This window comes from Diorhabda sublineata, chromosome 6 (assembly GCF_026230105.1).
Source record: "Diorhabda sublineata isolate icDioSubl1.1 chromosome 6, icDioSubl1.1, whole genome shotgun sequence".
Taxonomy (NCBI): Eukaryota; Metazoa; Arthropoda; class Insecta; order Coleoptera; family Chrysomelidae; genus Diorhabda; species Diorhabda sublineata.
The window spans coordinates 10,101,635-10,127,279 of NC_079479.1; the positions used below are offsets into that span (position 1 = coordinate 10,101,635).

General features: G+C 31.9%; 1 protein-coding gene across 2 annotated transcripts; it reads left to right on the top strand.

Moving 5' to 3' along the window:
* The first annotated feature begins 195 nt into the window (after window positions 1-195).
* Window positions 196-25,305, top strand: LOC130445640 (uncharacterized). 2 transcript variants are annotated; one of them, XM_056781390.1, is made up of 16 exons: window positions 196-795; window positions 2,233-2,513; window positions 4,133-4,406; window positions 4,471-4,658; window positions 8,305-8,566; window positions 9,108-9,286; window positions 11,066-11,304; window positions 12,554-12,745; window positions 13,468-13,582; window positions 14,796-15,028; window positions 15,147-15,450; window positions 17,951-18,195; window positions 19,437-19,779; window positions 19,842-19,973; window positions 22,627-22,750; window positions 23,479-25,305. In XM_056781390.1, the coding sequence occupies exons 1-16, from the start codon at window positions 585-587 to the stop codon at window positions 23,754-23,756; spliced, it is 3,600 nt and encodes a 1,199-aa protein (XP_056637368.1). In that variant the 5' UTR covers window positions 196-584; the 3' UTR covers window positions 23,757-25,305. The 2 variants fall into 2 exon arrangements, with proteins under 2 accessions (XP_056637368.1, XP_056637369.1); XM_056781391.1 differs by lacking the exon at window positions 196-795 and having other exon boundaries at window positions 2,382-2,513; window positions 4,267-4,406.
* The last annotated feature ends 340 nt before the right edge of the window (window positions 25,306-25,645 follow it).

A 25,645-nucleotide genomic window follows, 5' to 3' on the forward strand; every position in this document is an offset into this window, starting at 1 on the left:
TTCAGTTACTAATTAATTTGGATTTGCTAGACTATCTCATTTCCAAATTATTACGTGAGTAACATATAATACAATAAATGATAGTTGAAAAGAAATTAAAATATGTTCAATTTATGGATGTAATTATCACTTAAATATGACTAAAAATTAAAATATAACAATTGACAGCTTTCAACCAATAAATGTTATATTGGCACAATTGACAGTTTATTTTTAAATGAAATAAAGTGAGTGCTTATTAAATTTCATAAAAAAGTTTGGTAATTCACAGAATGGTTTAAAATAAATGGGTTTTTAAAAACACGTTGTTGTGAAAGGAAAATGACATGTGGACAAATTTTCAAAATCTAGATTAAAATTTTCGTGTGATCAATACTTAGTTGTCTTTTTAAGTAAACTTAATAAATTGCTGTGAAACACTCCCTCTAATTACGTCAACATGTGAAAAATAGAACTAATAACTGAATATAGATCACATTCCACACCCAGTTCACCAAAGAACTAATTACTTTCAAGAGCACTCCCAATCCAGTTTTATTTATTTGGAGTTTTGATCTGCTAATCAGTCTCCAACAAACCCAACAATGGTACGTGTAATATCAGTGCATCATTTTACTAATCAACATATTCAAGTTGTTGAACAACCAACTGCTTGCACAGTTGCACCCCCAAATAGGCTATTATCAGCCTTAATGAACAATTGTGTTGAAGTTAGAGATCTCAACAATAATTCTGAAGTTATATTCTCGTTTCCCACGGTAGATGAAGTTGTTCAAATTGTTCACTGTCTCAATGGTAAGTTTATAAATATTATATTTATTATCCATAGGCATTAATTCATTTCAAATACTCAAAACTTCAATATTTAGACCTTTTCATTTATATTTTATTGAATAAACTCAATGAATTACGAGTTATTATTTGGATGTATTTTTTTGATATTTAAGTACAATCTCTTAGGTGTATTCATCTTTTTTTGTAATATTCAATATACAACCTTAGAATTGAAATATAATTAATATTCCTGATTCAGATTTGCAAAATAAGCTCTATTAGCTTGATTCTTTGTATTTTCTCCTAGATATTTAAATTTATTTACACCTCTGAAATTTTTATCATTATTAAATCTTTCACTCTCCTACAGTCTTTTGATGCAGACATCTTTATAAATACAATTTTAGATTCATTAATAACTACGATAAACTTTTTACGATTTTCTTCTACATTTTGAAAAGTTCTATAGGCCTTTCTTTATTTCTGGCTATTGTAAGCAACTTACTTATTACTATTATAGTAGAGCATCAATTATCAGGACTAAATGATGCATGTCAGTGTCAGGATAATTGTAAATCTGGTTAACTGATTTGGACTCGATTTTAGTCGTATTCACACTATAATATGAATAATATACTGTAATTCAACTTTATTACTGTAAACAAAAAACAGCAAATAGAATTTACAGAACTCCTTTAATTATGCACTGTATGTTTAAGAACGCTGACAAAAGAAATCAGATATTTTTTATGTTTAAGACTATTACAAACACGTTTTTTGCAGCTAAATCTCTTAGTCTTTTTAAGGACAAAAGCTGAATGGTGTCACACCTCATCATAGGTTGAAACATCGTTTTCTATTTCAGTGTCTTCTCCATCCTCCTCTTTCTCTTCTACTTCCTGATTATTGTTCTTTATATGCCACACAATGTCTTCATCAGAAAGAATCTGATAACCAGAATCGTCGACGTCTCAATCCTGGTGCTTCTTTGATGATTTCTCTTATCTCATTCGGATCATTACTTTCTTGTGGTTCTTGAGGATCATCTGGATTGGTATCACTATTTTCTTGCAAAACTTTGTAGACGGCGTTTTTCAAATTCATTTTCTTGTAATTGCTTAGCACAGATTCTTCACCATTCATGCTTGGTGACACCAGCCATTTGCAAACTAATAACTGCCTAGCCTAACATCAGTAGTGTGCAATAGATGGCTCTTTTCAACCCTTGTTATTCATTTTTTAATTGAAAAGTGACCATTACTGATGTCGTGACCATTACTGGTTTTTTACCTATCCTAATAAAATTACAGGAAAGTAAGGTAGCCAAAAGTGGAGTGGTAATCCAGTGAAAGAGTTAAGTTTATTACAATTTAAAGTGATTTTCATCCAAATTCACAAATTACTTTTATAATTACTTTATAATACCGCATATATGTAGATTCAAATAACGTTTTTTAGGAGATTATGTTGCCACTCTTGAAACTAAATTCAATCGTCAAAATAAAGAAATCAATTTCGTTCGCATATATATAAATTGGGATAGTATTGCCACATTACAGCAATCAAAAATGACAAATAGTGGCATCAGCTTAGGCTCTTCTGAATGTGGTATGGTTCAACCAATGAGGGCTAGAATAGCTGGCCGAGTAACACCTACCACAAATCAAACAGAACTTGGAAATCTTGAGATGATAGAAGTGCCAGTCAAGAGAAATCCAAATTTTATAGAATGTTGCCAGGTAAAGTAAAAAGATTTCATAACATAAGCATACATTCCTTTTACTTTTTTTTTTAATGTTCGAGTATAATTAAAATATGATCCATATTGTGATTTGAAAAAAGTTTACTTCGAACTAGAGGCATAGACACCGCCACTTCAGTTGTATCAAATATACGAGGCCCCTAATATTCCATATAAGAAAAAGTTCATACAATGTTACAAGGAAAAATTTTCCTTACAGAAGCAAAGAAAACTTAAAAAGCATGCGTGTTTCAAAGATATTCTAAACGAATTAGAGGAATTGTAAATTGGAATTTTGAGGCTGCACCTTTACAAAATTCAGTTGGTGCAAAAATCGAAGCTTCCTTATGCTGGTGAGAAGCATATACACCATATATTTCAAGTTTGAGTAAGCATGGTTGATATGTTTAAGGCGTTAATATACCTTATATTGAAAGAATGATATTTTTAAATTTTTTCGATATTTTGTGATTATCCTGCCCTTATGAGTTGTAACTAAGAAAAATTAACTGCTGAATGATATTTTCAGTCTTTACGTCTTCTGTATCTGATCCTCAGTTTTTCAACAAAATTTTTATCACATACCTTTTATATGGAAAATTTATGTGACATGATTGCAGTAGCAAAATTAATTTTGTTGTAACAAATTAGCAATAAATTTTGAAATATTCTTAATTTGATTCTATTCTCTAGAAGTAATTTGATGTTTTAACTGCCCACTGGTCCCTGGAACGAGCTCGATAAAGTGTTTAATGGGTTTTTAATTGGTTTCTTTGTGAGAAATTGTACCATCCAATTGGGTTTCTCTCCTGTTGAGTTGAAGGGCTCCCAACAAATTTTGTTACAGGGTCGATCTAGGGCAAGCTTAGAATTGAAATATGTTAAACTTCTAACTTTTCCAAAAACTAAACAAATTTTTATAGTACTGAGTAGAGTTTAGTTTTAAGTATCTAACTACCACATCTATGGTGAAGACCACATCATATAATGATTCGTTGCCTTGATATTTCTTCCTTTTTTTAATCCTAAAGCTTTTCTAACTTTTCACGTTTAAGGCATGCTGGAGTCCACCAGTTTCCATTCTTTCCTATCCCGTGTGTTCTATTTTATTTCCTGCCACTTTATTCCTACTTTCTTTCCTTTCACTATTCCTTCTACCTAGTTTTTCTTTATTTTTTTGTATTTCTCTATATTAATTGTTCTTCTTCATTCTCATATCATGGCCAAACAATCTTTGATTATCCTTCTTCGATTTTGTTTTGAATTGATTTTCCTTATATTATTATTTATTTTTTGTTGTATCCTGATTTATTTTTTTCTGTACTTTGTATTTTCCTTTTTTTGCCTCTATGTGTCCACATTTTTTATCCTTATATCAATACTTTTTTTATATTTGTGTCCAGCTGCTTCAGTTTTCTCCTTTATCTCTTGTTTTAGTCTCCCATCTTGTGTTAATGTCACACCAAGGCATTTAAAGCTTTGGACTTACTCTCTATTTAACTCTTCTAATTTTATCTTCTGTGTCTTCTTCGTTTGGTTTATTATCATCATCTTAGTTTTATTTTTGATGTTACGAATCAAAATATGTAGATTTTATTTGAATGTATTTGCTTTCAGATATCCGGAAATCTTTTAATACTTTCAGAAAAGGTTATTAACATATATTCATTTGTTGTAAAGACACATGATATTTCTAAAATAAAATTTGTGGATTTTGAAGAAATGCCTTTGTTGATTGAACTCACTTTTAGTCCTCATCACGTAGCGTTTTGTGAGAATTACATTGCTTGTATGAGTAAAGATGCTTTCCATCTGTTCAAAGTTTTCGAAACTGATAAGCGAGAAGCAAGTGATTTGAATATATGTACTCAAAATGACTTTTCTTTTGCCTGTAAGTACATTTTCCAAATTTAATTTAATAATAAAATACGAGTTGTTTGGTTCTCCCATTCCAGATTCTAATACAAGCGGTCCAATAGATTATAAAAAATTGTTGAGAGAAGAAATGTTGAAGAATGAAGAGAAAATTACTGTGAACTTACCTATGATCATAAAAGAAAATAGTATAATTCACAAAAACAGCCCTTTTACATTCAGCGATGGTGATATATCGGCAACAATCAAACCAAACGGCACTGTAGATGTAAGTACATATTTTATATTTCGTCGCCATAGTGGTGAATCGTCCTAATCCACTAAATTTTTATTTTCGAGTTGTAACATACTACATATAAATACGTGTGTGTGATTTAAGTGATTCGCCGTTTGAGTAAACAAACTATTTTATTTAAGTTGACATTAATTATATGTAACAAACAATACGGTATGCAATAGGGTTATGTATAGAAGAAAAAAAACAATATTTCTTCACGTGCGTGTTCGTTCACAACGCATTCTTCACTCCTGCCATCTTACGAGTGTCTACAGAGATACTTCGATGGCATTGAGATCCTATGCCTATTATTAGGCAACCCAAAAGTTGACTGTATTTGTATCAAATATGAGGGCGAATGACTAATTACAAACACTACATATAGTACGAGGATCGTCCCAGAAGTACCTGTCCTGTCCTAGAGATGGCAGTAGTTGCTTGAATTTTTCTCTTCTCTGAGTGATACTGCTCCTTCATTATCAACAGTGAAATATTGAGTAGCAGAGTCTAGGAAGACCAGCATCTCAGTGGTGGTGAAGACTCCAGAAAATGTTGAAGAAAATCCACAAAATGGTACTGGATGATTTATGAGCTTATCATCTGTACAATTTAGTATTAAAGATATGGATTGTTCGTGTCCTGGTACCCAAAGTACTTCTTACTACCACATATGGTACATCGCTTATTCTTAGTTCAATAGTTTCTTGTAGAAGTTTCATATCTTGTGATTTGAAGCATTTCTTTAATTTATCCTGTAAACTTTCGAATAATTTCGAACTGGATCTAATCCACCGGGACCCAATCTACTTTTCTTTTCTTCTTCCAGATCTTCATATAATAATTTTCATAGAAACGTACTACCACTGACCAATACTTCACCTTGTTATAATATATTTGCCAAGTTATAAGCCAACAATTTTCCACGGTGAAAAGTCCTTAGTGGTTTAATACTTTTCACTAAAATAAATTAATTCCTTTCGCGAAAGTATTCCAGTAATAGTGATTGATTTTAATCCACATTTTGCAAGTCATGGTAGTTATAATGAGGAATAAAATTCTTCAATAAAATGATAAAACATTCTTTGACTGACTGTTTATGTGTAAGATGATTCCCTGTCTATGAAAAATGAGTTAAAGAAGTAAATTATACTTCCAGCTGTACCCTGTTTGAACTAGGAGAACCATTTTAGGAAACCGAATTACACCACTAAAAATTACTAAAAAAGTTACTAGACTAAGGTACTTGCATTTAAAAAAAAATGTTAATTTTTTTGATTATTCGTAAAATTTCAAATTTTTAACTACATAAGAAAACGATTCTCATTGGTGTTATGACGTTATAGGTTGAATAAAAACATTGAGCAGTTGTCTGCTTGATGATCACGAGGTTATCGTTGCAGGCAACTTAGCGTGTGCTGTTATAATACAGTTTTTATTTATTAGTTACATATAAATAAAACATTTCTGTATATGAAAATAAAGTGAATTAGAAGCATAATAAACTTAATTACTATAAAATATTAAAATAAGTTAAATTTGAATATTACTTATAGTAAATTGATCCTGACAACAAAAATAATTACGTCAAAACGACCAACACTTTCAAACCATTTTTGTTTTATATTTGAATTTCTTGGCATCATAAAAAAACTTTATCAGGTGCTTTAGTCGTGGTATTTTTATATCCTGACACAAAACACGATTTATATACCATTTTTGAGATTAATCACAGTTTATTGTAGAATAACCGAAAGAATGACTGTCGTATTTACTTTTTATCATGTTCAGTGTTTATTTTATACCCATGACGTCACGCATTATGGAGGCCTTACTGAAATGTTTAATCTACCTACAAAATTTTTGAATTTTTAATAATTTTTTTCTCTATTATATATCCAAAACTATTTTTTTCTCAAACCATGCAAGTACCCTGTTAAGTTTATTTCATAATTAATTTTTTAACTTTACAGCTAATTTTCTTGTATAATTTTTTCTGTGTAATAATGAATCGGTTTGAATTAAAAAAAAATTTACATTATTCCTATATCGGATTGATACAACACCTTCTTTGTTTTTTGTTAGTTGTTGTGCTTTTTTGATGAATAAAATTTTTGATATAATTTGCCATTAATTCAGATCTAAACAATGATCGGTATCATTTTTCAATAAGTAAACATTACTTTAAAAAGAAATTTAGTTAATTTTGATATTTTTAAAATCATGATTTTTGAATTCATATGTCTAATATTAATAATTTGTGTAATTATTAATTATAAAAGATTATTGACTTAAATTTGAACAAATATAGTTTATACGTTTGTACATTTACATTCCTATGAATAATGTTCATAATAGAATTCAGTTTTGTGATTTTTTAGGTTCGTTCAAATTTTTCAAAGTATATCCACACCTCAAACCGAAACTTAAACGCATAAGGCTACAAGGTATAAAGTACGAGTGAAAAGTTTTTCTTTTTTTCTCTTTAAAAATCTTTGAGATTTTACAGTTTATTATTAACCCTGAAATGGCGTTAGCTTTCGATTGAGCTTTATTTTTTTTCTAATATAGTATAAGGAAAAGGAAATATAAAGTGGCGCCGTCAATGGAATTATTATACAAAAATATAGATAAGGCTTTCTTATACCTTTTGTGTCTGTACCAAAGACATATTTGTTTTCTATGTGGGATTTATTGATGAAATACCTGTTTATTGCATCAGAGCTCCGTTAAAATGAGGAATTGCAATAGAAAAATATGCACGGATAGGGAAGTTTTCAGTTTAGGCTCTACAAATAATTTTTTTATATTTTCTTTCATTTAGGTTAGAACTACGTGTGAATATGCTGATTGCAAAAAGTTTTAAAAGCTTTATTAGAATTGATGACAGCAGGTGCTGTTGTCGATTGAATTAATAAAACTCATTAAAATGGTTTTTACAATTCCTTTTTATATTGAAATAAATGCCGGCAATGTATTTATGAAATATTCATTTTTTTACAATATGATTTTTAAGAAGATTTTTCTAGAAGTAATTCTATATTGGAAGCGATGATATAAAATACTAGTCATACTAAAATTATACAGTCTGGAAATAATGAACCACAAAATAAATAATAATTAATCTAATAGACACACTGTAAAAGAGCGACACATCTTAACAATTAATTTTCTCAGCTATGATTGCACCAATTTCAATTTGCGATTAGGTATAACCAATCTGTGAGCTTTTTTGGAGTTAACTGGAGTAACCTCCTCAATTGGACGACCAGAACGTTCACCATCTGTACAAATACGTTTAAATTCAGCAAACCAATAACAATTGGTACTTTCCAATAGAATAGAATCCGGATAACAACACTTTTGAAGCCATTATTGAGCTTGTACAGTATGTTTTTTCATCAAAAAGCAATAATGAATTAACACACGCAATTGTTTTCAAAATAACAAAAGTAACTTCACCTAAATGGCTGTCAATTTTTTCTGACAAATCGAAATATCATATGGATTTGACAATAGCAGCGTTATATGTGTGTCAGTCACACGACTTATTGAGTGATGTAATAGCTTTAGTGGATTAGAACCTTTCACCACGAATCATAGTATCAAGTATCTAGTAGTAGTATCATAAATTTTTCAGAATAAAACCGTTCAATATACGATTCAAAATTTAATACAGTTGAGACTCATGCCTATATTAATCGAAAGTGTTCAAAGGAAAGTTGTAGAGGAATTCAAAAGTTTCGTTTTAAAGCCGATCTACATCGATCAATGCCTCAATGGTAAATCCAAACCATCCGGAAAGAAATCGCTACACAGCGATTTCCATCAGTGTTTAAACTGTGTTGTTTGTATTATAGCTACACAACAAGAAGGTTATCTTTACCATTTTGATGACAAAGGTAAGTTATTAGGATTGTACCAGGTGAACACTGTCACACTCCAGCAAAAATAATGTGATTGGTAGATTTGCACCATTTCATTGGTTTGCCAGAAAGCAGCGCCGAAGATTGTCCATTAAACCAATCGGTCTAATTTTTATGACATGAGATACGGCAGATGTGTAGCACCCAATATTTATCCTGGCATTTGTTAATTAAAGGTGTAATAGCCTTTTTTTGGCTTTTCGGTGTATATTCACCGCAAAAAAAAACTAAATAAGTCGAAGAATTTACACATTTGCGTGACATTTTACACGAACCAGATGTGAACTAACCTTCAAAAGTACGAAAATAATTGATGATAACTCCGAGCTACTTACAAAGTTTAACGGAAAAGTGAAAGTTTGGTCAAAAATAAAACAATTTTAGACGTGAATGACAAAAACTGATATTTTTCTGTTAACTTTTGAGGCGCTACCAATGAAATGCAGTGTAATTTATGAATAGAAAGTTTTTTTGTCTGAATTATGTAATTTGATGTATTTCCAAAATTATCTTTCAGAAAAGGACGTCGAAAAGGATAATTGTATAGCGGTATATCCATTCACGGCACCCGTTTTTAAATTAGTTATGGAAGAATATTTTTTGCACGCTTTAACTGAAACTGGTTTGGAATCTTATACCTTAAGATACAGTCATCAGATGTGTAGAAATTTCGAAATCGTCGATAATATCAATGTGGTGAGCCATTTTTCTATTTATATATACAGGGTGTCCTCAAATTCGACTACCAACTCTCTAGGAGTAATTCCTTGGGTCAAATTATGCCTAGAAACTGATCAAATTTTCCATCTCCGTTTCCACAATCCCTGATTTTTCTGATATACAACTATTAAAAAAATTAAAGGCATGGATTTTCGAAATTTTGGGACTTGAAACTCAAAACTATGAGAAATTAGAAAAAAGTGTTGAAGCAAAATATATGAAGCGCATAATTTTCTACAGATTGGTCTCCAAGCGTTTCCTAACCTTAAAATTTTCACCGTAAAATGGGTTCTTGTACTCAAAAACGTTTAGAATTGCGGATAACTTGAAAACTATGAGGAATTTGAAAAAAAGTGCTGGAACAAAAAATGTACAGCGCATAATTCTCTACAAAAAAGTTTCCCAGGTATTATTTTCTAACCTCAAAATTTTCACCTTAAAATGGGTTTATACACTCAAAAATATTTTGAATCGTAAATAAATTGCAAACTACGTTGAAATCGTAAAAAGGTGACGGAGACACAACTGTAGAGCACAAAATTCTCTACAGATAGGTTCCTAGGCATTTTTTCCTAACCTCAAATTTCCACTGTTATGTACGTTCAAGTACTCAAAAATAGTTTAAATCGCGAATAATTCAAAACCTATGAGGATTTCGAAAATACTGCTGGAACAAAAATTTTAAGTACTAAATTCTGTACAAAAGAGGTTTCGACTTTTTCCTAACCTATAAATTTTTTGTTAAATGCCTTCTTGTACTTGATACAAACTGCTAGGACAAAAATTTGGAATAAAACATTCTGTACAAAAATACTTTCAATTCAACTAACCACAAAATCTTCATTATAAAATGGGTTTGAACGCTCAAAAATATTTTTAATCGCGAATAACTTGAACACTACGTAGAAATCGAAAAAAATGCCGGAGCCAAAACTGTAGAGCACAAAATTCTCTATAAATTGGTTCCTATGCATTTTTTCCTAACCTAAAATTTTCACCATAATATGCGTTGAAGTACCCAAAAACATTTCGATTCGTGATAACTCGAAAACTATGAGGATTTCACGAACTGTCGGGTAAAAAATGTGGAGCACAACATTCTCCCCAAAAAAAAGGGTTCTAACCTCAAAATTTCCATTATAAAATAGATACCCACATTTTTGTGAGAGAGAAACTATTAAGAAGTCTGTGAATATTGAAATATTAATCCACCGAGCACGAAGGAAGTGTTCATGATCGCGTTTTTTTTTTAATTAGTTTATTTGAAACCAAGAAGTAGTTGATGAAAACACTAACGACAAATCTCTCGTTGGATTTGCTTGTTTATATGGCAAATGATGAAATAAATCCATTAAAACCTCGATCCTTTATGCGATCCTTTATCTTCATTTCGCATAATTTTGAAATTTTCCCAATTCCAAAACCCCTGCCTGTAATTATGTTAAGAGCTGCTAGGCTTATTAAGTAAACGAAAAACTCCGAGAATCTAGAAAATCAAACGCGCCCAATTTAATTTCGGGTTTAATCCTATTTTACCTGTCTTATTAGGCGTATTAGAAATTATTTTATACCGGATACTAATAGACAAAGAATTCAAATAGTTTTATTTTTAAAACCTCAACACCCTGTATCTTAGAAAGACATAAGTTCTCTATCCCGATAGATATAATTTGACCACTAAAATGTTGGCAGTGGAATTTAGGTATATAAAAATGTACAAAAAAATATAAACTTTTGAAATTATTTCTATTTTAGGCTTGTCCTCAAGTTACCGATTCGATATGTTTAGTTGGTTTGAGACCATTTTTGGGTGTAGAACAAATTCTACTTACCGAAAACCATATGGTATTATTAGCTAATTCAGAAACTTCGCCTGCTCATTCAGCCAGCTCGAATAGTAGTTCAAATGCATCGTTTTTGACATTGTATAATTTGGAATTACCATCTCCAAAAATGATTTTTAACGATATTTCTATTGTTGCTAATGTACACAGGTAAATTAACATCAATTTCCAACTAAAATCTTATTTATTACACATTTCGGTGCAACCGTACATACACCGTGTCTCAGGACTAATGAGAAAAAAGTATGTACTTGGTACATATCGTTAAATTGCATAAAGCGAGACAAAAACGAATAAAAAGAGTTGAAAATTAAAAACAACTCAGATTTCTATATATTAATGAAACTGGAACATATCTATAGAAATCCGGAATGGTTGCAGCCTCCAACTGAATTCCTAGTTGTTGGATTTGAGATGAATTTGTTTGTGGTGCACCGGTTGAACCCTTTGGGCGTGATTAAACTCCTAACTTGGTAGCTGTTATACTGGGAAGAAAAAATAAAATGAGAAAGAAAACGAGAACACAGATGGAAATTACTGAAGAAGGAACGAGTAGGTAGGGTAGATTTCAATAAAAAGGATCTTATGCTCTAACAACTAATAAAAACTGAGTTTATATGTTTTCTAAAATATAACGAAACAGAAATCTATTCTATTTGCTCTTTTCCCCAAATAAATAGAAAATACGAATTTACAAGGAATTATACAAAATTTGCTGAAAACAAAAGGAAATTAATAAAGATAAATAGAATTTTGTAAGCATTATATAAAAAGCGAGGTTATAAACATATAAGAAAACTTGCCAGTAAGGAATAATAGGAATAATATCACTAAAAATTTTACTAAATCAACTTTGATTTAAACATTTTTAGAGTGTAGGTAGCAGTAGTTTTAGCAACGACATTGGTGTTTTATTGAATTCTTTGAATGGAATGGGAGGTCGATAACAGATAAATTTCATCAAAAACTCAAATGTAAGAATTGAAATAGAAATACTACTGTTCCACGTTTAACAGGTTTTGAAAAATATTGTGTTAAATTACTTGATGCTCTAATCCTAAAAACAGTCACAGATGCATGTTGTTTTACATTACTGAGACAACTATGAGCGCAAGAAAAATCTTTGACTTGTTGTAACCAGGAATAGGTCTTTTCTCAGCTTTGATTATACTTTGTTAGCCTTTTAGCTTCCTTGGAAGGTATCATCTCCTATTTGCATCGCCTCTAGATGCATTTTATCAATGCATCTAGAGGCGAGTATTTTGTCTCTATTATTTAGTTTTGAGACATCTTGTATACAAAATTATTGTTTTATAGATTCGGTTACCAAATTATGTAATATTTTATTCAAACAACAATGTATTTTGATTCGCAAATAGTTCTTTTTGTTTCTGTTTAGATTTACTTCAGTACAGACTTATTGTCATTTAATGAGTGAAGCCCATATGGTACTTCGCGTGGTATTGCTATTAAAAAAATGGCAGATGACAGATGACAACGTCAAATTAGTGATTTGTAGAGCATTCAATAAAGATGATATTGTGGAAACGTATCGCGTCTCTTGTGCACTTTTGGGGGACCACTACGTTATGTAAGTATACGGATTTTTGATTTTCAGGTAATACACTATACAATTAAAGAAAAAACTCTGAAAGCATAAATAATAATTGAAGAATATCGAAGAGAAGGAACTTGATGAGACACATAGGAATATTAATGTACTTAGCAACATCTAGTATTAATTTCAACCTAGAAGAAAAAGGTGATCAATTGGAGTGCATTCCGGCTTATCAGTCTACTACTTTAAATGCTTCAGTGAGATTATGAACACTACCAAAAACAAATGTTTTGAAATCTAATGTCACTAGGCTTGCCCAAGCGTCTGAACTCCGCGCGTGTGAGTGTTCGGCACTCACCGATAAAGGAGTCTACAGTTTCACTTTTGGAATCGGTCGGTAAAGCTGTTTAAAAGTTATTTAAAAAAATTTTTTTTCATAGTTTTCTCAAGATTCCTCAAAATCTACCAGTGCGAATCGGTTCAAACCCCGTAGTAAAAATCTAAGTTCAGTCAAGTTCTTTCGAATTGCGTCAGCCGTAATCAAATCGGTTAAGCCGTTCAAAAGTTATTGGAGGTTTTTAGTTTTATGCAAATAACTTACAATATGTAAAAAATTTTTGAGGGATAAGTTATAGTATTTTAAGTGTTCTACAAAAAATGTCCTATTAAATTTTCTCATAAAATTGATGGTTGCGTCGGAAAATTAGAAGTAAATTTTTTTGTATACTATGTGTTAAGATGTCTCATATTTTTAGGTGTAACAATGAAGATGACTATATTCAGGCTGCGCCATATTATAAGATGGCTAGGATACTACCCACGGAAGTTTTAAAACGTGTCAAAAAAATACAAGAACAGTCAGGAAATCATGTAAGTCCCCTGAAGACGATAACTTCGTTAACGGTTGGTTGAGCGCCCTGGGAGTTGCCAGCGCACAGTATGTCTAATTGCTGGAAGGCTACCTATTCGTGTGTTAGCGACAAAAAAAATCTACCGCACATAGCGAAGAAGAACTGAGGAGAGATGAGTGGAATAACAGCTTAGATCATTGGCAAATGTTGTGGGATATTTAGACTATTCCGCAGGGGGACATCTGGCTTAGACGCCCCCACGGAGAGGTGAATTACTACCTGACCCAGAAGTTCTCTGGACCCGGATGCCTAGACTAAGGGAAGGTGGACCCACCGACTTTTTTCACTGGTGGACATCTGGCTTAGACGTCCCCACGAAGAGATAAATTACTACCTGACCCAGAAGCTCTCTGGGCACGGGTGTTTCAGATTCTCCGAAGTGCACAACCTGTGCAGGAATTAAAAAAATCGTAGGACCTGTATTCTTCATATACCTGCGCTTCAGCATGCTTCTTCACACTTAAGAAGCAGAAATAGAAGTAGTAGTGACGCGTGATAATAAATTGGAAGCTATGCTATTAATCAACACTGCCTGGATAGCAAAGAGCACATGTGCCGCTGAGGTGTTGAGGAAACTTTGCTCCGAAGTGTCGAATTCCGCGCCTGTTTATTTGGAGTAGTTGTTTGGTGTGAGATGCACGAGGTCCATCTATATGGGCCTTCCTTTGTCTCATATCAGGTGTCTCTATCCATCTCTGCCGAGCCCGCCTTGCGAGTAGACGGTGCAGAGACGCGATGGCAACGCTTTTGGCCATACCAAGGATGGGTTCTGGATCCATCGGCGGGATCGCTGATCCCAGTCTGGCGAGTGAGTCCGCTTCGTCGTTGCGTTTTTTTTTTCTAGTAACCGGACACCCAAACGAGCTGGATCTTGCAGATTCTGTAGGACTCATGGATTCCTTTTTGTTCTTAAAAGCTTGTCCATAATTGAAGTTCTAATCAATTCCTATGCTTTTAGACTTCTTCGTTAACTTTACAAATTTCTTTTTAATAAAAAATGTCTCCTTTTCAATTTTTCTACACACAGTGATAAAAAAATTACTTGCAAATATATTTAAAGCAACACATGTCAATATTTCAATAGTTTAAAAAGTCTAATTTACTAAATGTTGTTTTTAATAAGTATTGGACTTGTATATGTGAATAATGTTGTCGATATCATTTTGTTCTAGTCTACCAAAGGATTAATGTATTATTTAAAAAAAACTTTATTGGACGTCAAGGTCGGAACAGATGCTGACAAAATTTTCGGTCCAAATACCAGACAGAACTTTTCGGAATCAATATTGGATTTATTGGAACACCAATCTTACGAAGACCTCCCAAATTTGATTCTGAAGAGTAAAATTTTCCGAGAGTATTCAACCGATAAGTTGATCAATATTTTAACAGAAAAAATACCAGAGTGAGTTATACAGTGTGTGACATTAAACTAAGTTGTTATTTCAATACTGAACGAATTTCAATGATCTGAAATATTTACTGTTTGTTTTTATAGAAATATTTTTTTTATTGTGTTACAGAAATTTCACCAAGCCAGCCGAAAAACATTTGGCCCTCACACTACTCTTCATTCAAAAATGTAGAGCCGAAATGGCTCAAAGATATTTGGATAAGATTACTCGTGATAATTTGTATTTGCTGGTTTTGGAAAATCACGAACTTCTTTTCGAAAATACGTTTACGCAACAAAATAAAAGTAAAAACGTAACGACGTTTTCTGAATTGACCATTTTGTTGATCACCATTTGTCCTGAATTACTTTCGTCGTTATTCGTGAATCTCATGATGGAAAAGAAAGTTATTACATTAAATAAACTCATCAAGGTACGAAATTTTTGATCGTTTCAGTCAAATTACCCACACCGATAAAATTTAATAGAGCCATTTTTAAATTTCTGTTGTTTTTTGCACATCATATTCTACTTACTATTATTTTTGGTATTTTCAATAAACATATCGGCACCTCTTCACTTTAGAAAAGTTGTCTTTCAATTTTTCATGAGATTTCTTTGAAAAGTCTGTTCTACAAGTGTTTCTGACTTAACAGCCTTCTTTCTCGACAACATGAACGTTTATCTAGTGAATATGGTGAGTGGTCTATGGGTAGCCATGGCAATCACCGAAGTGTTAGAAGGAGCGTTGTTATTCTTTTTCTTATTCACGTTTCGGGAGTAGAGTGATGGATCCAGGTTTCAAATGGAAGCAAAAAGTCCAACCAATTTTTTGATGATTTCTGTGGTTGTTGTAGTTTTTGACCATCCGGCTCGTTATCAGTCAAGGTGACACCTTCACGTTTGAATTCAGCTACCCAAAACTCCTATAATCAGTAAAATCTCCATAAAGATTCACTTATATGATTACCAAATAAAAACTGAACGACAAAAATGACTGAAAGTTTAATATGAGTGAATATATTTTCCAATATTCTCATAAATACTGACATCTGGGTAAAGTTAGCCCAGTAATTTTGAAAAAAAATAGAGTTCAATTGTACTAGCTTTGTGCTATGTGTGCTACTAGAGATTTTTTTCTTTTTTTTTTGGAGAGGTTCGCCAAAATCCTATTGTATAAGCTATAAATAATTAGATTTATGGTCGTTAAAATCTCATCAATATATAATAGAAGTAAGTTGATACGTTATCATTAGGAGCGGTCGGTGTACAATAAATTTTAACGAATACAATAATAAATTGAAGTTAGGTAGGTAAATTGAGTAATCCAAGTCGATATATTAATGGAGGGTAAAATAAGGGACACTTTGTATCACTTAACTAAATGACTAACAGATCCTAATAGTTACCAACACAAGAGGTTGTATCTCTGTCTGGGTTACATTTGTGCAATGTCGCCTAATTTTAAATAGGAAATTATTGTGTCAGAATAAGTATTTATTATTTTTGATATTTTAGACAAAGTTTCTGGGAGTGTGTTCCATCTATTCGACAAATTTTCTCTCGCCTTTATATATTTTTGGAATTATTCTTCTGTTTTACATTAATCAAAATTTCATGCATGGATATATATCTTTGGAGGAGTAGCTCTACAATTTTTTTGGTTTATAAACTAAAAGTCTTTTTTTGTATTCTGTATAAAATTTCCGTATTGCATTCATCTTTGGAGATCGTTTTACATTTTTTATATTTTGACCAAAACTTCTGGTAACTCTACATTAAAGTATTTCTTATTATTTTTTGGTATTTTCAATGAAATTACTGGCACTTTTCCACCTTGGGAGAATTATATTTCATTTTTGATGTTGTCAACATTTCTTACAATTATCCATTTTCAAGGATTCTATTTTTTTCTGTGGTTTTCGGTGGTTTTAATAAAAATTGTTAAATATATACATCTTGGAAGAATCTTGTTAATTATTTTTTATTCTTAATAAAATATTTTCACTCGCTTTGATTCAACTTCTCGCATTTTTAGAGTTATCAACACCTTTCAATCTTCGGGAAGATTTTTCTGTTATTTGTTATTTTGTAGACAAAATGCTTTTCGTGCTTACAATGTATGTTCTTTTTTTTCCAAAAAATTGCTTACCCGATACTGGAAGAACTACGTCTACTAATTCATCAACCTTTTCTACAATTTTTGTTATATTTGTAACGAAATTATTTGTACTTTTTCGAGATTTTTTCTTATGTTGTGTGTTTTTAATTATAAATTCATTTTTTAGGATTTTCTTTATTATTTTCAAACTTTTAGACGAAACTATTAGCGTTAGATCCACAAATTTAACCTCCTCCTGGGCTTTTCTTGAGGTGTAGAGGGTGTATCTCTTACACCAACTTTCTGGTAGCGTGTCTAGTGTGTTTTTCTGTTTTTTTTTGACATAACCTTTCAAACCTCCGACCCATCTCACCACAGCCTAAATTCCTAGTTCTTCTATCCTTACCCCTCAATGTACATTTGAGGTTAATCTCATCATTTTCATTTCAGTTATCCTAATTATTTATGTTTCAGCTCTTGTTTCCATTACATATGTCAGACCAAGTATTTCGAATGTACTCTATGTAATTTGAGCTTATATCGTTTGAGCTCTTGTTTGCTCTATTACTTCCCTCTCACTCGACAATACTACCTCAAAAACTGGTACTACTGCTTAAAATAGAGAACTAGTATTGCTACCGTAGATATTTTTATTGTTTTTTCTTCTGATAAATTGTCTTTTTTCCAATTTTTATTTTTCGTCCATTTTTCAAGTTTTTCTTCATATTTATTGTTCTCCTATAGGTTTATTATAATTTAAGATGTTTTTACATTTGCCATTTAGTCAAGTTCATTTTTTACAATGAAAGGAATGATAAATACCTTTTTTTAGGTATTTCTGGAATATCTTCCATCCAGTATCGGTAGCGATACAAATTCAGCCAGTACTTTATTACAAAAGACGTTGGAAACTTACTTTGAAAGGTATTTTTCCAAACCGGAAAATGTCGATTTGAGTAAAATCATATACGAAAGAGGAGCTAGCGAAGCAATGAAACTGCTAGTGAGATCTTATCTTTCGCAATTACAAATTTTACAAATGAAAGACGAAAACAACGTAGACGGAAATAATTCCAAGTAAGCATCTCTTGAATATATCAAATTCTCTAATTCTCAGTGTTTTTCAACAAAACTTGTACATTTACATCTCTGGGAAGCAGTATTTTTGACATTTCCCATTGAATTATCACACTTCGTCACTTTCGGAGAGTTATAGTTTGATTTTTGATGTTTTGGAACCCTCGAAATCATATGTCCTCGAGGAGTCTATAGAGTTCTATAGTTCTCGTATTTTTACTGCTTACAAGAAAATTTGTTAAACATTTATTTCCATATGGAGTTTTTTTTCTATTATTTTTGGCCTTATAGACTAAAATATTTGCACCTATTTGCCTTTAGTAAGTTATTCTTCCATTATTTGTTATTTTGTTAAAATTTTTTTGCTCTGATCTGTTTTTACCGAGTCTGTTCTCTAATTTTCAGTGGTTTCAACAAAACTTCTTGCACATACACATCTCCGAGAAGCACTATTTTTGACATTTCCCATTAAAGAGTTATAGTTTGATTTTCGATGTTTCGGAACTCTTGAAATCATATATCCCGAAAGGTCTATAGACTTTTATAGTTTTCCTATTTTTACTGCTTACAAGAAAATTTGTTCTTTTTGTTAAAATTTTTTGCATTGATCTATTCTTAGAAAGTCTTTTCTCTCATTTTCAGTGTTTTCAGCAAAACTTCTTGCACATACACATCTCTGAGAAACACTATTTTTAAAATTTCCCATTGAATTATCACATTTCATCACTTTCAGAGAGTTTTAATTTTATTTTTGATGTTTCGGAACTCTTGAAATCATATGTCCTTGAAAGGTCTATATAATTCTATAGTTCTCTGGCTTAGGATAAAATGAAAAATAACAAATAGGAATGAAGGAGACAAGTTCTAGAAAACTCGATGGTTAGGTTAGATTCCTGTGGGCGCCAACAACTATTGCCTAACAATTTTTTTAATGCAATCTTTCAAAAATGAACAGGCCATTTCTACTATTAAATTAAACAGAATGTCCAAGCAATCAAATTACACATGACTGTCATATTTAGTGGGATTGTAAAAAAAAGTATTTAGATAATCGAAGGCTTTTTGGATGATCAGTTCTCGCTAACGAATTGATTATGTGTATACAAATACAGTGCTATTAAAAAATATCAATATTAGATATAATTCATTGTCATATTGACGTACTATTAAACACCATTTACTGCGGATATATCTCTTAGTTTATTTGTGTATTAACAATTAACGAAACTTTATCGTTTCAGTGGGAATAAACAAGTAGAAAAAGATATATTTGAAGACGAAAACGACGATACGAATAAAGATCGCCACCAAGAAAAACTGGGATATAACCATATAAATAAAACGTATTTCGAAGAACAAGAAAAGAAACCTAAAGACTGTTATTTGTTTTCGAGCTTGCGTTGGGAATATCTAGATAAGATGCCACCCTTTCAAATCGAAATAAATTCCAAATTGTATGAAGCTTGCAACGAAAATTATCCCGTTAAAGAACAATGGCCGGCTAACGAAGAAGCCGATATAATTTTGAGAAAGTTACAAGCGTTGCTGTGTAGTCAAGTTGTACCTAAACCAGTTCTTCTGGAAGTTAGTAGATGTTATGAAAAATCATTATTGTATTGGTTTTAATTGTTTTTTATTATCAACAGGTAAATGGTTATTTATCGGTCAATGAAAATTTGAGAGGAAATGTAAGTTTGCAGTCGATACTGATGTTAACAAACGACGCTGTTCTATTACTCATTGACAATTGTCCTCAGTGTTTACTACAATTCGCCAAGGTTAGTGAGAGGTTTAATTGTGTGCCAATTTGAATCAAATTAGAATTTATTTATAAAGTTATATACCTTGTTACTGTGTTACTATAAGAACGCTCATTCAAAATTTACCTAATTGGATCAACAGAAAACAACACAGCGAAATGAATTTCTACCTTACAGACAGTCTCTGGACCTCTAGATGTTTCGGAGCTTATCTGAATCGTTCCCACGTCATTGACAGCCCGATATGTTTATGCTGTAACAACAACGACCACACCATCGGTGGAATACACAAAGGGAAATATGCCATAGAGATATTAACACCATCCTCACTGCTAAAAACCTTCTAACAACCCTACTGACTTCTCACAGAAATTGGACTACTCTTGGAATAAAAAGAACTGACTCTCATTAAAGAGAACTCAATAGTAATATTCTGAAATACCATATTAGACAACGTGAACTTTTGAAGCTATGCTTACGAGGTCTCAAAGGTTCATAAAGGTGCAAGCAAAAAGAGATGTGATTTTAGTGGGTAGGGAGTCCCATAGAGCGAGGTGCAAGTCCCACACATTGTACGTTAAAAGTATTTGCTATTTTTAACCCAGTTGGGATAACTGGAATCGTTGGAGATATTCTGATCACACTGTTTAAACTATCAACACAATTAAACTGTCTGAAGCACGTTTCGATAACCAAGTTATCGACTTTAATGACTGAAATTGAACTAAACCATTTTGTGTGCCATATATTGAATTCTACAGATTATTAGAGGTTTGCTCGACAAGAGATCAGGTCGAATTGGCTCGGACGGTTTTTGCGACTGTATATTTTAATTAGAACGACAGTAACGTAAACTTGAAATTCAAAACCAATAAAGTTATAATAACAAGTCGACATTAATGGGCAAACGCAGAAATTGTGTTCCCACTGGGCTCATTGGTGTTGTAAACCATTGGTTCGAAAATGGACAAGTAAGGGCAGGAATATATAGCATAAAAACCAAGCTGACTATATCAGTGGGCACAGAACCTTCTATTTTCCAAACAGTAACATACGCAGCCACAACGCAACTACCACAATACAAAGATCATCAGAGCAGCTCTTAAAACATTAGATTGTTATAAAATCAACTCAAAGTTAGTATGATAATTCACACAGTCTTTGAACTCACTGGAAGCAATCAACAAAGTTATTCTCATGTGAGTACCTGGCCATACAGAAGTGCAGTGAACAACCTGATCAGCTGGTGAAGAAACGTGGAACATTTCCTTTCATAAAACAACCTTTTATAGGTTTCCCAAAAAGCCATCAAATCATCACAAATAAGTATTGATGAAGAGGAATGAGCAACATTGAGTAAGAACCTAGGTTTGGAACAGAAGAGATTTATTTTTTATTGTACTATTTGCATACAAAAGGTTACTACTACCTGACTGCTAAACTGTCAATAGGTCAAAATATATTACCGAAGTTGATTCACAGCCTTTATGCCCTAGTTCAATCAATTTCTAACAGCTTGAATAAAAAAAAATTGTTTGAAGTGTTTACAACGAGTTTTATTACATATATCATCTTTAGGGAGTCTTTTCTAGTATGTTTTGTCTTTTAGACAAAATTGCTTGCACTTTTTCACCTTAAGTGAGTTATTCTTCCATTTTTAATTCGGTTGTTAAAATTTCGTGCATTGATCTGTATTTAGCGAGCTTGTTTTCTAATGTTTTTTGTTTGCTTGCACTCTTGTATCTTTGAACAGCATAATCCACTATTTTTGGTACTTGAGGAGTCTATGAAGTTTTATAGGTCTCCAATTTTTAGTGTTTTTAACTATGGTTATTACATATTTCCATCTTTACAGAATCTTTTCTATTATTTTCGGTCCTTTAGATAAAATTACTTGCACTTCTTTGCCTTTTGTGAGTTATTCTTATAATTATGGTTCTTTGAAAAGTATGTTTTTAGGATGTTTGTACTCTAATTTTCAGTGTTTTCAACGAGACTTTTTGTACATCCACATCTTTGAGAAGCGTAGCAACTATTTTTGAAATTTCCTATAGAATTATCACATTTCATCACTTTGGGAGAGTTGTAATTTGATTTTTGATTTTTCTCGACTCTTGAAATCATATTTCTTTGAAAGGTCTATAGAGTTTTATAGTTCTCTGGCTTAGAATAAAATGAAAAATAACAGATAGGAATGAAGGAGACAAGTTCTAGAAAACTCGATGGTTAGGTTAAATTCCTGGGGGCACCAACAACTATTACCTAACAATATATTTAATGCAAATGGGCTTTTTAGAGAGTAATAGGTAAAAATAAGTAACAATCTCTTAAAAATTACCGGGCTTTTTCTACTATTAAATTAAATAGTATGTTCCAGCATTGAATATAATTAAGACTTGTTGCAACTTCTTAATACTTTTCATACCAATAAAAAAATCGACAGATGTCAAGTTTTATAAAATGTTATATTCAAAATCTTGATTCTTTTCTAAATTCTGATTAATTTTATTCACTTCAACTTTTTTATTTCCATGCGCCACTTTTATAGTGAGTGGGTTCGTTAGAATAGTTTCACAATATTCTACCATTGATCGGTCATACAGATAAAGGTCAAGTTACAAGAGTAACAAGAATAACCTATTCAGTCTTCTCACGTTATAATTGTTTTCAGGATAGATTCGTTAGAACCGACGAATGGAAATTTTTAATAGCTACGGTACAACGACGGATTTTGAGACTTGCCCAAAACGAGAATTTGAAACGAGTGTGTTTCTTTCATAAGAAAATTTTGAAAGGTAAATTATTATCTTAGATTTTACTTGAATTAGTTTTTTTTTGCATAATTTGAATGAAACAAAACAACCACTTTCTATTCCATGGAATTCCACCTATACTATTTCACGTTGAAATTCCATTTTGTAACACAATAACGTAGTATTTTACTCAGTTAATCCTGTAGCCTTTCTACCTTATCAGGTGTAAAATTTGTTAAATATTTATGTAAGTTCCCTTTTCCACAAAAGTTTCCATTTTTTGCTATTCTATGTGTTTTATATATTATCTTCCATATTATTCCTCGATTTTCCCCTGCCATCTTAATTTCTTATGGCCATCTCCTCCTCGGTCTTACTTTTTTTCTGTGCTTCATATATTTTCTGTATTCATCTCTCTCTTCTCCCATTCTCATAACATGGCCAAACCACCTTATTTGCACTTCTATTAAATTCAAATTCCCTTTTATAATGTTACTCTTCATTTTGTCGTATCTTGATTTATTTTCAATTTTTTATATATATTTCTGTTTCTATTTTTTTTTTGGTTTTTCCTTTGGTTAGAAGCTGCTGCAATTCATTCGGTTTACTTTTGTTCCAATCTATCATCATGTGTTGGTGACACGCCAAGGTGTTTAAAGTTTTTGACTTGTTCTCTTTGCTTCTTCTAATTTTATCTTTTGTGTCATTTCTTTTCTGCCATTATCACCACGTCATCTTCGATATTTGAATATAATAATTTTTGGTTTCAGATATTCTGACATATGCGGCTTCAAATATGACACTAGATCAATTGGTTCTCGTTTTTCCACAACGTTTTAGCACGAGCAACCAAGAACCAAATCAAAAGGCTTCATCCGATTTATACAAAACGGAAATTGTTACTTCAGATGAGGATGTAGATATATTGAAAGAAATCCAAAATTACGAACCGTATTTAGTTATATGCAAGGAAACTATGCACGCTAATCAAATACATAAATTGATAACCACTACCGGTCAACAATTATTATGCACGCTTAATTTATAAAGACTTCTTGGTGTGATATAAACGGCGGATTTCCGTCTGTTTAAAAAGTAGATAAACATACATCCTAAAAAAATTAAATCAAAACTATGGAAACGAACTACATTCCAACAAAGTTTGTAGTTAATTTTTTCTTAACTTTTTGGTCGAATTTACCATTTGGTATTTCTCGGGAACATAATTGTTCAGATGTTGTCTTTAGCTATTTTATTTTTTTCTTGTTGCTTAAGGTGAACAAAAATAATGTTGCAAAGTGAGTATTTATGCAAAACACCCTGTGAAGTAAATAATCACAACTCTATAATAAATGAAATGCATGGTTACAAAAAATTATCACATCCAATCTGCTGTAGAGGTGTGGAAACTTTTATCCAATGAGCATGTTTTAGATTCAATTATTACAAGCACCGAACAACGTTTGGGAAAAATTAGACAAATTGCCATTCATTTTTAACAATTAGAACATCTGCATATGAGGATGACACTGATACGATTCCGTTCACCATATAAGTTTCAAAAGCCTGAACCGAATAACACTCTAAGATGTTATCAGAATGATAAAACCATTACCAATGAGGACATAGATACTTATATGTTGCCACATATTCAATTTTTTTGCAGGAACGTTTCTTGTTTCATTAGATTGTCGTTGAAAATACTTATTGCTACCTGACCTCTCACCACCTAGTTCAGTTAACATGTTTAGAAGTTGTTTGCTGCTACAGCTAATTCTGATTAAGCTTTGCGTAGAGAAAGCCTCGTTGGATTGTCTTTTGAGTACAATAGGGACCTTTTTAAGTGGGATAAGATATATTTTAGAATTGGTGCTTATGTAGAAAAAATTTTCCTCATTACGGACTGGAATTGGAGTGATTTTCTCTTTATTTGGTACTCACATACTAAATGTGCTTTCACCTACTATCGGGCGCGGAAAAAATTTAGAATAAAATGACTCTACATACTAAACAGCTCCTGGAATGTGATAACCAAACAGGTGTGGGTAAGGACGCATACAGCTGCGGCTATATTATTCCCTGTCTTCGACCGATTTAACTGAGAAACTAGATGACAAGGTTACAGGCAAACCGCAGAAAACACCGACGAGATCTGCGTGGTCTGAGATAGTAGCTGGAGTGAAAGTTGTGCGATCTTTGCAATACTTTAGATTACTTAGGAAACACCCTGTAGATAACTGGGATCTTCTTTCAATCATCCAGTATTATTTATATAATTGTAGACCAAATTTTTTCTTATTTTTAAACATACATCAAGAACGGCAAAACCTAGGTACATGAAAAAATGTGAGCAAGTAGAGAGAGTATGTATTTGATTTGTTCAACTACTTTTGGGTAATCCTGTATGACTGGAAATGATTTTAGATGGTAGCCTCAATTGATGAAACAAATTTTTTCCACGATATTACCGTCTGTTCCTGTATTATTAATATTTTTATGAAATTTGTTGATAAATGTGGTTAAATTATTCCATATAAATTTTGTTATTACTTTTATTATTGTGATTTACAAAAAATTATAATAAATGTTTAACTAAATACTTATTCTAGCTAACTATTCTAGCTAACCTAACCTAACCTAACCTCACCTAACAACTCCAGCTACATATTACTAACGATTTCCAAACCTCGAAAAAAAGTAAAGATTTGATCTATAGAAACTTGCAAGCACATACACCACAAGTCGTATTAATTGAATATGAAATATGCAAGTTTTTACAAGTAACAGTCTTAAAATATCAGGAGGTTAGATTAACCTTCTGCTAGTTAGTTAACTGAGTCTCGGTTGAGAATAACTGGACAGGAACTGATCTCAAACGTAAATAGTTTACCTTCAGTCTCTGAAGACGATAACTTGGTTATTGTAACGTGCTTCAGA